At 37.9% G+C, this 15,248-nt stretch overlaps 3 protein-coding genes across 5 annotated transcripts in view; 2 read left to right on the top strand and 1 right to left on the bottom strand.

The window, feature by feature from the left end:
- Positions 1–5,007: 5,007 nt before the first annotated feature.
- On the bottom strand, positions 5,008–8,177 carry xkr9 (XK, Kell blood group complex subunit-related family, member 9). Its single transcript, XM_033985845.2, has 4 exons — positions 7,562–8,177; positions 6,722–7,127; positions 6,096–6,310; positions 5,008–5,674 (listed from the first exon to the last, which is right to left on the bottom strand). The coding sequence occupies exons 2-4, from the start codon at positions 7,030–7,032 to the stop codon at positions 5,049–5,051; spliced, it is 1,152 nt and encodes a 383-aa protein (XP_033841736.1). The 5' UTR covers positions 7,033–7,127; positions 7,562–8,177; the 3' UTR covers positions 5,008–5,048.
- A 258-nt stretch (positions 8,178–8,435) lies between these two features.
- Positions 8,436–13,175, top strand: tram1 (translocation associated membrane protein 1). Its single transcript, XM_033985816.2, has 11 exons — positions 8,436–8,571; positions 9,604–9,667; positions 10,184–10,305; positions 10,401–10,517; positions 10,610–10,668; positions 10,784–10,868; positions 11,045–11,115; positions 11,277–11,381; positions 11,456–11,599; positions 11,954–12,105; positions 12,211–13,175. The coding sequence occupies exons 1-11, from the start codon at positions 8,446–8,448 to the stop codon at positions 12,273–12,275; spliced, it is 1,110 nt and encodes a 369-aa protein (XP_033841707.1). The 5' UTR covers positions 8,436–8,445; the 3' UTR covers positions 12,276–13,175.
- A 782-nt stretch (positions 13,176–13,957) lies between these two features.
- ncoa2 (nuclear receptor coactivator 2) overlaps positions 13,958–15,248 on the top strand; it is a 41,087-nt gene continuing 39,796 nt past the window's right edge. For 2 of the 3 annotated variants that reach the window (XM_033986159.2, XM_033986157.2), the window contains exon 1: positions 13,958–14,194. The gene's annotated coding sequence lies outside the window, so the exon portion shown is untranslated. The remainder of the gene's footprint in view (positions 14,195–15,248) is intronic. The other variant, XM_033986158.2, reaches the window with a different exon arrangement.

The raw sequence follows: 15,248 nt of genomic DNA, 5'->3' as shown, positions 1-15,248 counted from the left end.
CACGTTATGGATATTAGCACGTAGCTGGTTAGCCTCTGAGATGCCTTTGAACTCTTAATATTTCATAAACTTTCTGAAAAGTTTATGGGAAAAATTAAAGGAAACTTTACTTTCGAAACCTGAGCAGGCTGTCACTCTTAACTAGTGAGCAGATATTACTATAATAGCCTGTTTATAGAAATACTAGTGCTACATAAATGCTACTACCTGAATACAAGAATACTTAAAATGTGTACTAAGGTGATAGTGCAAATAAATATAGAATTTGCCAATAGAATAAGCTGCACCTACGACTATTACAACTACAAATTGTACTACTGCTAATTTAATTTTGAGATATGGATATATATCCATATATATATATATATATATATATATATATATATATATATATATATATATATATATATATATATATATATATATATATATATATATATATATATATATATATATATATATATATATATCTCAATATATTTTTTCTCTTCATTTGAAACACTTAACCGTCACCACTGCTAAAATGTCAACCTTTTTGTTCATTTTACAGCTGCCTAAAGAATTATCTCCATGCTTTTCATCGCTCACATCTTTCCAAAGGCAGTGTCAGCATCAGCGCACGTGACAGAACAACAAAAGCCCAGAACAGACAGGCCGCAGACAAACTAGAATTGATGTCTTCCACTGCAGCGCTCGGTGACGTCAGCTGAAAAACACGCTGGGTTCCCTTTGGCCAGGTTAATCAACACAAGCCTTTCTTCCTGTGCACGCATATACGCATGTGTGTGTCCCCTCTCTATGTGTGTACCCATTGCTCATTCATAATATGCTATTTTTCCTCTGCTCTTGATTGTATTTGCCGTACATTGGCTGTATGCATGAGGTGCCTATAGTCCTCCACCCGGCACTACATAAATAAACAGCAACAGTCCATAATCCATCATCTCGGTGCAGTGGGAGCGTGCCCAGTACTAACATGGCTTCTGTTTTCTATCTATGGGCAGAGAATGGGAGTCTGTGTGGGAGCTTAGATGGGTAGCACCAATATGTAATAATGAAACATAAACTGACTTAAATAGATTATACCAATGAGCTTCCTCTTCCCTTCCTGTCTCATGAACATAACACAGTCCACTATTTTATTACTAGAGTCAGGAGCAACTGTTTATTCGTTCAATAAAGGGAATATATTTTGCCAAGCGCTCATAATTTAAAGTTAAAAATGAGCTGCTGACAAACCCTAGGCAGATTCCTTAGAGTGCCCAGTACAGTAGGAAAGAAAGCTGTGATTAACCACTCCTGTATCCTGCTTTAACAATTAATGCTGTTACAATGGACAACCCAGAAGCAGTGTGGAGCCACCAGGTGTGTGTTCTCTGTTTAAAGAGTAGCTTATGTTTTTATAACCTTGTTCACATAATTCAATTAATGTGCAGTGAAAAGAATAATGTAAAATGTGACTTATCACAATAAATTGAAATATCTAAAACGTTAACAAAAAGCATTTACTATATCTAGCATACTATTGAACAACTGCCCACGGTGGAGGGATTGAAATGTGCTGTGTGCCCTGTATTGGAAGAAGTACTCTATTTTGTAACTTAAGTAAAAGTACAAATGCCAGAGCAAAAAAAAAAAACTCAAGTAAAAGTATCACATGAGAAAAAAATCTACTAGTAAAAGTTTTAAAGTACCCGTTTAAAAATTTAAAAAGTAAACGTATTTTGTGCAAATTTGAGATCTTCAAATGTGTTAATACATTTGAAGAAAGCTTCAAGTGTATTAATGTATTAATTGAGTTGATAGTTTTTTTCCTATCTGTTTTTATTTGTGTATTTTTGTTTTGCTCAAACTACAAATGTGTTAAAAATAAATCTCTCTGCCTTTTCAGCAGGTCTCAATAAAAAAATATTTTTACTTTTCAACTGTTTTTAAATGTAGTGCAGTAGAGCATAGACACCTACTCTCAAATGTAGTAAAGTAAAAATTAAAAGTATCCACTTTAAAATCTACATAAGTACAGTACTTTATTACATTTACTTCTTTACATTACAGCACTGGTTTTGCCCTTGTGAAAGTTACTGATCATTGCAGGGAAACAACAGCAGCATGGACTGCTCAGAACTGGAATTAAATTGCCAACCATGTGATCAGCTGATGCCAACATCCTGTCTCCCCAAATCAGGACAGGGCCTTCCCCACTGCTGCCCCAGTCTCTGGAACACCCTGCCCAAACACATCAGACACTCATCCACAATCACCTTCAAAAAAGCCCTGAAAACTCACCTGTTCAAAATTGCCTTCAAATAACTGGATCTCCTTTTTTATCTGTTTCTTTCATTTGTGTTTTGTCTGTCTTGAACTGTGGGAAGCGTTTTTGAGTGTCATGATAAGTGCTATTTCAGTATTAGGTATTATTATTATTGATATTATTATTATTATTATTATTATTATTATTATTATTATTATTATTATTATTATTATTATTATTATTATTATTATTATTATTATTATTATTATCAGGTTTATGGGCTAATGCTCTACCACTGCACCACTCTGTCACACCATTTTCAAAAACACAAGGATTATACAAAATGAGAATATTCTGTTTCCACTTAGTACATGGATTTAAATAACCTTTTTGCACCATTTTCTCTATAGAAATCAATCAGCTAAGCACACTTTCGCCCAACACTAGTATAAATAATATATCAGTCACAAGGCTAGCAGCAAAAGTTGATTTCTTATAAACCACTCATTTTCAGATTTAAGCCATTCCTCATGCCAGATTTAAATTCGCTGACCTCATTTTAAAGTACTTTCATCCCACGCCTGTACCAACTTTCCTGTTGCCTTTTGGTCACACTATCCCAACAGCACAAATCCAAAAAGTAACAATACTTTGTTCAATTGTACGCTGCATAATGCCCTTCACAATCTCCTCATTCACTGCACGAGTCTTTATTTACAAAACCCTGTAGGGAAACGCAATGCCACGCTCTGATCACACACCAGCCCACTGCTTGTAATTACCAAGAGCCTGCTATCCAATCTGTCACTGCCCGAACTCATTTGTTAGTGTGCATGTACAGTGATTAAAGAAACTCTGGTGCTATTGAAAAAAAGAGCCTTACCTACATACATACAGTACCTATGCCCCCCTCCTCCTCCTCCTCCTCCTCCGTCTATGCTTCACATTTAGGGAAATTTCAGGCCCGGCTTGCACAGATCGCCAACATCGCTCAAGCATCTGAAGCACTACAAGCGAGTTATAATAATTAAAGACATACAGCATTTCAGGGCTTCATTAATCATGGTTTATATAGACTTTGAAGCCTTAATAGAAAACAGCCTGCCTCTCCGGGTTTATTGTGTCTCTACAAATTGCGGGCTGCAGCATCCGCCAGAAATGCCCCCTCCTCTACCTTTACTTGACTGGCTGCAACAGGATGTGGTGATGGAAAACACATCGAGAGATAAGATTTGGCGAAAAGCAATAAGGCGAATGATGGTTACAGCGGGGTCAAAGGTCAAGGTTGTTTATAAAGAGGTGGAGCTGGGTTTAATTAGAGCAAACTGGGCAGGTGACAGGGATGGACCTTTCAGGGTCATGTCTTGGTTTAATTTCAAGCTTCATTTTGATAATAAGAAAAAGGCTCAATGCCAGTACTCTTTTCTATATAATACACAAAAAGATAGTAGTTGCTTTAATGTTACCATGTGGTATTACAAAACAAATTGAACTGAATACTAGTTCTAATATAGATAAGACAAAGGTCCAACTGTGTCCTTATCATTTATTTTTTCACTACTGATATCTGCCCAAATAAATATACAGTTTTAAAAATATATATAGTTTAGTATTGATTTTTAAAACATATGTTGTGTATCTGTGGGCCAACCATTTTTTTTCTTTCTTTTTTGCTGTGGAGTGACTGGTGATGACCGGAATTTCGGATTGCAAATGGGGTGGATACTTTTAAATCCAAATATGTGTCTAATGTTTACTGCTGTAATCCAGATGCCCTGCACAGCACTCTTGTTGGAGGAAGTTTTAAAAAAAAATTAACTTGTTTGCTCAATCAAGGACATGTGCGTCTTTTTACAATAAAATGTGTTTTGACAGACTTGGATACCATTATTCTGAACCTAATAAAATAGAAGGAAGAGGGACAGTCTAAATACCATATGGATACTATTGTGAATTTGGGGAGTGCTTCTTAGTGCTTCATCTGGATGAGGAAATCAGGAAATTTGGCATTATTGAATATTCATCTACTAGACCAACTGCATAATAGCATTCACAGTAACCCATTTCCTCTCCAGTGCAGGCTTCTATTTAAATTTGTCATTTTATGGAGTGCGTCAGACACAGCCCAACCGTCAGATGAAGTTAAAGTAGTCTCTGGAAATAAACAAGTCCAAAAGTTGGCTAAATTAAAGTAAGGAGAATGTGCATATTTAAAAGCCAAGCCGAATCCTTGTGGTTTGTCAGCATGCCTCCCAGGTGAGCTCACAACTCCCTCAGAGCAGACCAAGCAACTGCGTCCTCAGCCGGACCCACTCAGTATTTTGTGGTAGTCAAAACAAAATTAGTGCAGGTTTGTTGTTCTTCGTTAGCTCATCCGTGACCTTTGCCTTCAACATTTATTGAGCGAGAGGCACTGTTTATTTGCCACCTCAAATAGTGGGATTAAGGAGTCAGAAGCAGTAGCAGACATTTATGACTTCTTGTGAGCTCTTTAAGGTGGGGAGTTTTAGCAGCTTTACTGTCTATATTGGGTATAATATGTCTCTAGTTAATATTTTTAAATGGGAAGGCTGTCTATAAAATGTTTTCTGTATTAATAGATTATAACTACATGCATTGGAATGGAATTGAAAACCTAGACAAGTATTTATGACTAGTGCTGTGTTGCCATCTAGCGGTGAAAAAATGTAGTGCATTGTATTTGATTTAACTGCAAAATGCATTATATTACGCAATAAATTGTCACTTAGTCAAAATAGATTTTGGATATAAATATTTATAAAGTGCTTTACATTTTTTAAGGCTGTAAAAATGTGTTAATCCTTCTCACACTGTTGTTCTTTTCACCTGGCCCATCCACCTCATCTATGTCATGTAGCTTCACTCTGGGGTGCAGCAGGACATAGTACAAAACAAGGCAAAATAGTCCCAGAAAAACACAGCACAAAATAAAAATATCCACTGCCAACAAGGTACTTGAATTGAATTCTGGCATTAGTACAGACAGCAGTATTGGTGAGGAAACATTAATAATACAGAATATACTATAGTAAATACCCATAGGTACTTTAGTGTCTTGTCCTTTAACATTGAAAAAGGTGAACGTAAGAATGACTCCAACCACAGCCCTGTAGAGAATTTCCAGTCCTCGGTGAGAGCAAAATTCGGTCTGAAGAATATTTGTCCATATTAGCATTGCCAGCCACACAGCGGTGAGAGCTACTGTGGTATAGGCACTTATTATTAAATATAGACTGTAGCTTAGTATAAGGCTGGTGATGGTGCAGAGTTTATAAAGGAGGTAAACAGCAGTGGGTAGGCCAGAGGGCATTTCGCTGATATGAGGGAGTGACCTGCGTAGACACCGCCGATAATCCACCAGGGACCAGGCAATGCTGAGGAAGGAAAAGGCCATGGAGACATCTGAAAAAAGACACATACAACATATAACTAAACATTCACTTTTAATTCAATCTGATGTAAAAACTAGGAAAGGCTTATACAAGTTCATACATCTTCTTCTTGTTATTTCAGTGCACAAATTCCTTCACAAAGCACTTATCTGTCAACCCTTTGTTGATAATAGCTGTGCTGCAAATGTGATATTTCACTATGTTCCATTCCCCACTTTTGACAGCAGGAGATAGACAGCATAACACAACTGTTAGCAGGAGTGGAAAGAAACTACAGAATTACAAATAGCCGCATAAATTTAGTAGATTTTTGGGGTAATTGTACTAGATTTTAAACCTGTATTTGTTCTTATGATTGAGCATATTACAACTGTAATTGACACATTTAAAATCATAGGAATTAGTAAGTACAGCACACGTCCCAAACTTACAATTCAATACTGTGGCTTCCCTGTGGCCAAGCAGCACAATGTAGACTTGCAGGAGGAGCTGGGGGGCACTTTCCAGAAATGTTTCAAACAACTTGAGCATGCTCAGATCAGTGGCCATACAAAACAGATTGTGGTGCCTCTGCCTTTTCTCTTCTGCGGGGAAATGTGTGGCGTTCCATAGCACTCCATAGCCCTTCTTCAGCAGCTGGTAATACCTGGCAACAAGGCAAACACAAACAAAACAGTTATTAATCCTATCCATTCATATTTAGGATTAAGAATGCTCAATAATCCATAGCCAGGTACAAAGTGGTCATTCCAGTTTTCTCATTCCACAGCATATTGTACAGTTCTTAGCATTCAGTAAATAGCTTCATGTCTGCACATGTTTCTTGTGCAAAATCTAGACTATTAACAAATGACTGAAAAATAAAAATAAAATAAAAAAACGCAAAAAAACAAAATAAAATAAAACATATATACATATATAATAAAACATACATATGTCATATATATCAAACAAGAACTACAGCTGTTGAGGTACCGGTAATACTTCATACTGTACCTCAGTATAAGAAACACTGATCAAGTGTGGAAAAACTGCTCACTTAGTTACTTTCATTTACCTGGTGAAGATTCCCAGGCCAAATACGTGAAGTGCACCCAGTCCACTTTTAGACAGGCCGGCTTGGGTTGCTTTCCCATTTGGGTTTATAAAAAAGTCATTCATATCATCCCAATACCAAGCAAAGCTGAAGATTTGAGAAACCAGCATTCCAGTCAAAATGAAAGCAAGGGTCAGCCCAGCCCACAGATAATGCTCCTCTTGGTAATATGTCAGTGCAAGACAAATGTCGGTCCATATGTCTGCAGCGTACAGACACAAGCCAGCTATGGTCAGGCCCCATCTCAGCTTGGTGTACTCCGAGGTAGACATGGCTGTGTTAATATAATCACGTGTTTACTGGGAAGCCATGAGAGCTGTATTGTAGTTCTTGGAGTGATTTTAGCATTGTTAGGCCATGTGGATATCTATTAAAGAAAGAGAAATTAAAACAAGGTTAAGACAATGTTGTTTGTGTGCAAAAATAATATTTATTTATAAGTATTTACAAAGGTAAATCTGATATGCAAAGTCGACCTTTTGCTCTACAACTCACTCCCTGATAAAACATGATCATGTAACAAAGCAATTAATTATATTACCAGCAGTAAAAGATCACATGAACAGGAATGAAAACCTTAACTTAACCAATATAATTTTAAAAGGCACTATCTATCCGTCATATTCTTCAGGCAAGTAGACAGGCTGAACTTAGTACTATCTAGCTGAACTTATTTCAGTATTCCTTTCAACTATAACAATTATCATTTAAAATGTATTCTCATTATTCTCATAATTAAACCAGATAGAGATTGTTATTCAAATATAAGGCCTATACAATAACACTGTTGTATCTACTCACCACAGCTGTGTTCACAGCGAACAGCTGGCCCCAATAGCAGAACGTTTCTGCAGAAATGGTTAGAGGCTCCACCTCGCTCCACCTCAGGAAATGACTGAACTGTAAGGCCAGAAATATGTGATTACATAATCAGACGTCAGGGACTACCTGTTTATTATGGGTGTGTTTACTGCTTACTGGAGACAAGCAAGTGTTAAAGGAAGTACAGATCTAGTATGTATTAATAACTACAGTGTAATTTGAGCTTTTCCTGAGGGTAAAAGCTTTATTTGTCTTTTTAGTTTTGTGCTGGGTTTGATAAACAAATGTCTGCTAGTACATTAGGATTATAATTATGACAAAGTGGAAGTATACAGCTTATTTTTTATATTCATCCAATAAAATTTAATTATTTAGGAACATTCTGAACTGAAGGCCTAAATATTATACAAAAAATAATCTACATTGTAGCTGCTGCTCATAGATCACGACTATAAATAATAGTAATTACTGATAGATAGTCTTCCACACTAGCTAGGTCCCCCGGTGGTAGCTTCTGTTTAAAACTCATCAAGAACAAGGACTAGATAAGAACAAAATAGTTTCCACACAAAAAACAGTTCAAATTTCATGTTTCCTTCTACTCCGTGCACATAGATAGCGCTAGAGTGCCTCTGCAGTTGTTTGTCTCCCGTGCGTAAAGGCGCAGCGGATCCCTGTGTGTGGACCCTCCCATCAGCTCAAAAGTGACACGCCATTCAATCGCGGCTGCTCGCCTCTGATGCTCGTTGGAAGCAGTGGGTGCATACAGCGTCCTCTCAAAAAGACATAAAAACTGTTCTTCTTCACAGGAAAAGACTTTATATACAAGAAAAGAAGCCAAAGTTTAACCAAATCTGTCCGAGATGGGGATCCGAAAAAAGACCACGAACAAGAATCCGCCGGTGATGAGCCACGAGTTTGTGATCCAAAATCATGCAGATATCGTCTCCTGTGTTGCGATGGTCTTCCTCCTCGGGCTAATGTTTGAGGTAAGTCCTGTCCACATGTTGAATTGTTTTTTTTACTGGGACCCCATCCACTGAGAGTCCGTACGCGAATGTTTCCAATCGCTTCTTCTGGAAACTGACATGGCTGTCTCATCTTTTCTTTACTTCCTCTCGGGAACCAAAGTTTTTGTGCGCAATGAAACAGTTTTTGTTGTTATATTTATGCATGCACACAGAAAGAATATGAAGCCGTTATTGGCTTTAATGCAGCATGGTGGATCAAGACTAGTCCGACTTTCTTTACGCACAGATGTGTTACGTGGCAATCACACAACGAGCGAGCGAGAGGACTGTCATCACTAAAGCAAAACTGAAACTAGCCACTGATGAGTTGAATTGTCGAAATTTTAAAGCATGTACTCCAGCTAGCTCTGAAAGTTTTAACCAAACTACTCTCCGCAACATTTGTACTACTTTCTCTCAGGGTTACTCTTGCTCTTAGTGCTTCATCTTCAACGCAAAGGGCGCTATCACCATTAAGCTAAACTAAACGAGTCTCGCTTCCGTTTTCAACTCTTCAAAATAAAGTTATTTTTCATTGTGAGTTGGAAATGATTGCTCTTTATTTTGCACTATCCACCAGTAATGGACTGAATCACTGGTACATTTTAACATTTTGCATTATTATAACTATATAATGTTGCAACTCGGCACGGAGAGCTCAGCAAAACATTTAATGTGAAATACGACGTCACTCTTCATCACTGTGAATTTTGAGCACGTATAATTAGAGCTGCTCATTACCGTAAAGTAGACAACATGGATACAAAAGGGTGCGGAAATGAAACCTACAAACTACTATTATACAACAGTGCACATAATTCTCATCTTGCAGCGATGTAAAACAAAATATAACCATATTAGATTTATAAATGTTAGCATATGGCTGATGTCATGTAGTCTTAGGATCAACTTATTTGTTCTAATGTTACCTAAACTACCTCTGTTTTCAGCATAAATCAGTCAAAGTTTTGGTTGTTAATTACAATACGAAAATCTTCTCTTGGTTTGCAGATAACCTCAAAGTTTGCAGTGTGCTTCATAACCATCCAGCACAATGTCACCATAACAACAAATGGTAAGTAAAATGTTAACTGTATTTTTTATGACCTATTGTCTTTTGTCTCATTTTAATTACTGCTTTTGCAAAACTAATTTCAGAGCTCCTTTTTGTTTTGTTTGCGTGTCTTAAGTTCACTTGTGGATGATGCAGGCCAACTTAACACCTCCCATACATAAGTGCAAGCCCAGTCTTAATTACAGTGCGTTTCTCATCTTGGTGGTTTGCAACATGCTATAACAGATTGTGTAATTTTTATCTAATATCTTACCATGTACCTATCTTTCCTGTTACTTATTTATAGGATGTTTAAACCACAAATACGTCAATGCATTTTGTGACTTTTGGCATTTTATTTCTTGTTGTACTTAATTTTATAGAAGTGAGATATGGTAAGTTAGTTCCTACTTGTCAGTGCATGCAAATTTTGGGTATATCTATTCTATTTGATGTCTGACATGATATTGCCAAGCACAGAAGGCTCATTTCTTCTTTTTAAATAATACTTGACATTTATGTACTTTCTCTCTACAGAAGGCCCAGAACAGACGACTATTAACCATTTTCAACATGGTATCAAAGATTTGGCCACCATCTTCTTCTACATGCTGGTGGCTATTATCATGCATGCAATCATCCAGGAATATGTGCTGGATGTGAGTAATATAACCACATACAAAAAGATGGGTATTCATTCAAAATGGCAATAGCGGTATGTCATTATCAATTCTGTATTGTTTTACATTTGTAGAAAATTAACAAGAAGAAGCATTTCTCCAAAACAAAGCACAGCAAGTTCAATGAGTCTGGACAGCTCAGTGCCTTCTATCTGTTTTCATTCAGCTGGGGTGCTAGCATCCTTGTGTCTGTAAGTATAACAAAAATAAAACTTTCATTATAACAGTCTTGCCAACCCCAAAGGCTGATTTTTAAATTGCTGAACTGCTTTTCTGTTCTTAGGAAAACTTTTTATCTAACCCAGTCACCCTGTGGGAAGATTATCCCCACATTCTGATGCCGTAAGTGCACTCTCTTCTACACTGTACCTCATGCATTTGCAGAAAGTCTTACAGACCTTGGTTTTTTATTGTAGATGTAACCACTTTTTATGTTTTGTGTCACCTTTCCATTCAGATTTCAGATGAAGTTCTTCTACATTTGTCAGCTGGGTTACTGGTTACATGCTCTTCCTGAACTCTACTTTCAGAAAACAAAGAAAGTGAGTTGTTTACCTTCTAGTTTTGGAACAAATTAACAGATCATTTATATTGTCTTGGGCCATTCCCTGATTATCTTCCTTGTTTATGCCACACAGTTTCAAAATCGTTCTCCTTAAGTCCCAAGCCACAGTTTTGTAAATATTTTGAACTGCTATTTTTTCTGTGTATGCTTTAGGAGGATATTCCACGTCAGCTTGTGTACATCCTTCTCTACCTGGTCCACATTGCGGGGGCTTACATTTTGAAGTAAGAGCTTTTTCCTGACCTTTATTTAGTGATTGCAACATTTTGGTTGTTTCGTGAGTTCAAAATTACGCAATGAGTAATGGTACTTTGAACATGAAAATCTTGTTATAAAATTATATATTTCAGATAAGGACAAATGTAATTGTGGTTTATGTTTATAGCTTGAATCGCTTGGGCCTGGTTTTGCTCGTCTTGCACTACTTTGTTGAGCTGCTTTTCCATGTTTCCCGCCTGATCTACTTCAGCAATGAGAATCGACAGATGGGGTAAATATTTAATGTACAAAACAAAGTATAGATTGAATGGCTTGCATATTGTAAAACTCATTTCTGTGTTTTAGGTTCACCATGTGGGCGGTCTTGTTTGTCCTTGGGCGACTGCTCACTCTATCCTTGTCTGTCCTCACGGTTGGATTCGGCCTTGCCAATGCTGAGAACCAAGGCTTTGACTGGGCTGCAGGAAACTTTAATATACTCTTTGTTAGGTGAGTGATTAGTGTCTGGGAACTGTACATTAAGCTCAGAGCATATAAGCCAATATAAGGCCATACACTTTACCCTGATGCCTGTAACATTTGCCTAAAATTTGCCTACATTTTACAACAACCTTAAGTTGTTTTATTGCATTATATAGGAAATATGTACATCCTGCTTAATAGAACTGTAAAATGGCTAAAAAGGGGAAATACAAATGCTAATTCTAGTTGCGTGTGAAAATTGTTGAAGCGTTTAGTTTCTCTTAGTTTGTGGGCACATATTTGGATTAGAACAGCATGTTTTTATACAATATCTTGATAGACTGGGGTAAAAGTTTGCATGTTGTTTTTGTTTCTGTAAAGGATCACAGTGCTCGCTGCTGTCTGCTTCACCCAAGCCTTTATGATGTTGAAATTTATCAAATTCCAACTGCGCCGGTGGAGAGAGCACGCTGAAGCCCAGAGTCTCAAGAAGAAGCAGGTTATCAACAAGGGAAAATCAAAGAAAGACAAAGGTAAATCAAATGCTTTTTTGGCATGTGGTAATGGGGTGATACACAAAAATATAAATATATAAAGTATCACCAATAGTTCTGTATTTACAATAGTTCTATTTTCAGCTAATGGAGTAAATGGAGTTCATGCTCATGATTCACCGAGATCAAGGAAAGAGAAATCGTCATAAGAAAGCCATTTATAAACAGTTGCTCAAACTCCCCATGCCCTGCCCGGACCTACCAACAGATTCACTGGCTCTCTGCTGTGGTACACCTCTTCAGCTCCCTCAGCCTCCCCACTGGGCATGAACATCAATGTAGATTTGGCCGGTAGGAAGTTGTCCAACACGCCTTGGTTCAATATGCATTGTGCTACTGTGCCATTTTGGAAAAAGACCACCAATTTTGTTGAATTCAAAAGTGCCTATTGATAAAGACATTTACTGTGGCAGTGAAATTTTAAGAATGTCACTTTGTGCTTCTCCCAAAATACAGGGCATTCCAGTTTTTGTTTGTTTTCCACCACTCTGCTTCTCACTGCCTTTTGATTTATTAATTATGTCTTGCAAGTTATTTCTTTTCTTGTTATTTCACAATCTTAGGTTGCGTTATAGGACGATTGTTTCCGTTACCCCTTGAGTGGTTTGTCCAAACCACTCACAGGAGTTCTTAACATTTGGCAGTAGGATATATTGCCATGAGTGCATTGAAGATGCTGATTTGTTTGCAGCTGTAAAATTATTGTCTGGTGTATTTGATTTAATTTGTGACAAACATTCCTGTTTGAATGTAATTCTCATAATTTTCTTTGCTGTTGTAGATTTCATGAGACTTAGCCTTGATGTAAAAACAGTGTCTGGAAATAAGAATATTTTCGTACTACCACAGGCTGTGCCAAACAAGGAATCCCCTGACCGGTTAATTTATGCCTACAATATGCCATGAAATGATTCCACTTTTTATAAGCTGTACTAGTCCTTATGGTACAGTTAGGTCCTATAAAGACACACTGCATTAGCAGTGTACCAATAGCCTATATTTTCTGGAGGTTTTACCTGTCATGATAAATAAAATGTTTTATGGAAGAACCTCTTGCATTGTGTGTCATTTTTATTGGTTGGAGCAGACAGTAGATTTGACCAAGTAACAAGTACTTTCAACAAAGATATTAGCCAAGGAAAAGTTGGACTAAATCCCTCTTTAATTTTTATAAGAAAAGAGAAAGTGAAACCCATCACATTTAAAGCCTATGAGCTTCTTGTTTGTTTTATAAGTTGATACAGTTAAACTCTTGGTGGCACTATTGCACAGATTTTCAGTGAGAAACGCCTGGTGTTTGATTCATGGACAGTTGACCAGGCTTTAAACCAAGGTGGATAAATAAGTAGGGCAGTGTATGTTGGCTATTAAACAAGCAAAAAAAATCCCTTTGGGCAACTCGAGTAGGCTATTGTAGTAGTCTAAGTCCCAAAGAGTAGCGCGCAATTAAATCGAGGCGACATGATTTTGTGGAGAATAACCTATAGCCAATTAATATTTATGTTTTAAAACAATTGTGTAGATGTTAGATAAATTAATGTAATACAACATACTGTATATGATTATTACAGCATTTTCACTACTTATAAATAATAATAAGTAATAGTGTTTTTCATGATTATATGTTGATAAATAACATAAGGCTCAGTAGATGATTTGGATCTTACTAAAGTTAGTGCTGTGGGGATAGCCTAAAGCCTATGTGACAGTTTCACACAGCTGATCATCTAGTGCTGGCTGTTTTGACATTAGATATTCCCGTGACATAATTAAAATGTTAGTAGTCATCAGAATAGTGCTCCGGGAGGTGGTGTGGTCCTAAAAGGTAAGTCCCCGGTTGCTGGCCTGGCACAGTCGGACGGAGGTGATACCGTGAGCCCCGTGATGTGGTCCGCTGTGGGGGAGGATAGCAGCTACCACCAGATGAACACTCAGCATTGGTCTGCAGAGCAGGAGTAACATGGCGGCACAGTTAGCCAGCAGAAATGTTGTTTCACTACCGCGAAGGTCAGATCACTTTCTTTTAAACGGGATTTAACCGCGGAGACAGACGCCAAAGTATTAAAATGTGAGTAGCTACACACGCCGATGCCATTTCTCCACACGGCACTTGATGTTTTGGTTGTAAAATCTATGCTTCAGTGCGATGTCTTCAATCTCGGTTGTGTGTCTGTCTGGCACGGGCTCTTGCTTCAGTGTTAGCTTATTAGCAGCCGTTAGCTTCTTGGCTAAGCTCTCTACCCGTGTCAATAGTGTTTTCTGCAGCCAACTTACATTACAGGGCTAAGACAGCGATCTTATGGGGAAAATCTTGTTGTGTGCTTCAGCCCCTGACAGTAAAGGCACGCGTGGACATGTGTGCGTTGGGTGAAAAGTAAATTAGTGCGTGCACAATAGTTTCATATGTCATTGTTTTTTGTGCTGAGTGAGCGAGTGACCGTGCAGACGACACCGGGCGAAGTTCGTCAGCAGCAGGAGAGTTAGCATGCTAACTGTGGCTGCAGCCTCGACTGTGAGAAAATGTGAGTCCGAGCGGCATCCACACTTAAACATATTTACTTTTAGCAGAGCACTTCTCCAACTTGGTCATATTAGCCATATTACATCACCTTTTTTTTAGCCGTGAAGTGGCCCGAGTCTCATTCCAGCTTCATGGTTGTTTTAACCACTAATTAGCTTTGTACACAACAACTCTGTAAGGATAGTGTTTGATAAACCCGCTTCAGAAATCACACCAAAAAGTTGTGGTATGGATGTTGATGTTATTGAAATGTCCTGTTTTGGATTATGATTTTGGTTATCAGAACTTCAGCTGCGCATTAAAGTTAGAATAAATCCGCTATAGCCTGGCGCAATGGCTGTAGCGGTATAGGCTGTGGAAGTGTAGGTTGCACTTGGTTGTTGTGTGAGCCTTCATGCTCAGTAATGTACAGGCCGACAGCTTGTGCCATTTCGATGATTGTCAGTGCTCTCTTGTCAAATGCAGGAACTCGTCTTGTGGAACCAGTTGAGCAGTTTTTGTAGCATGAATTTGCCCACCTTATGGTGCACACCACTCGTGTCACTACACTTCTCGGGACAGCAGTATTAGAGCTTACATGCCAGGAAGTGATGCTTTCCGG

This window comes from Periophthalmus magnuspinnatus, chromosome 20 (genome assembly GCF_009829125.3).
Source record: "Periophthalmus magnuspinnatus isolate fPerMag1 chromosome 20, fPerMag1.2.pri, whole genome shotgun sequence".
NCBI classification, from domain to species: Eukaryota; Metazoa; Chordata; class Actinopteri; order Gobiiformes; family Gobiidae; genus Periophthalmus; species Periophthalmus magnuspinnatus.
This window is presented reverse-complemented; position numbering and strand designations above follow the sequence as displayed.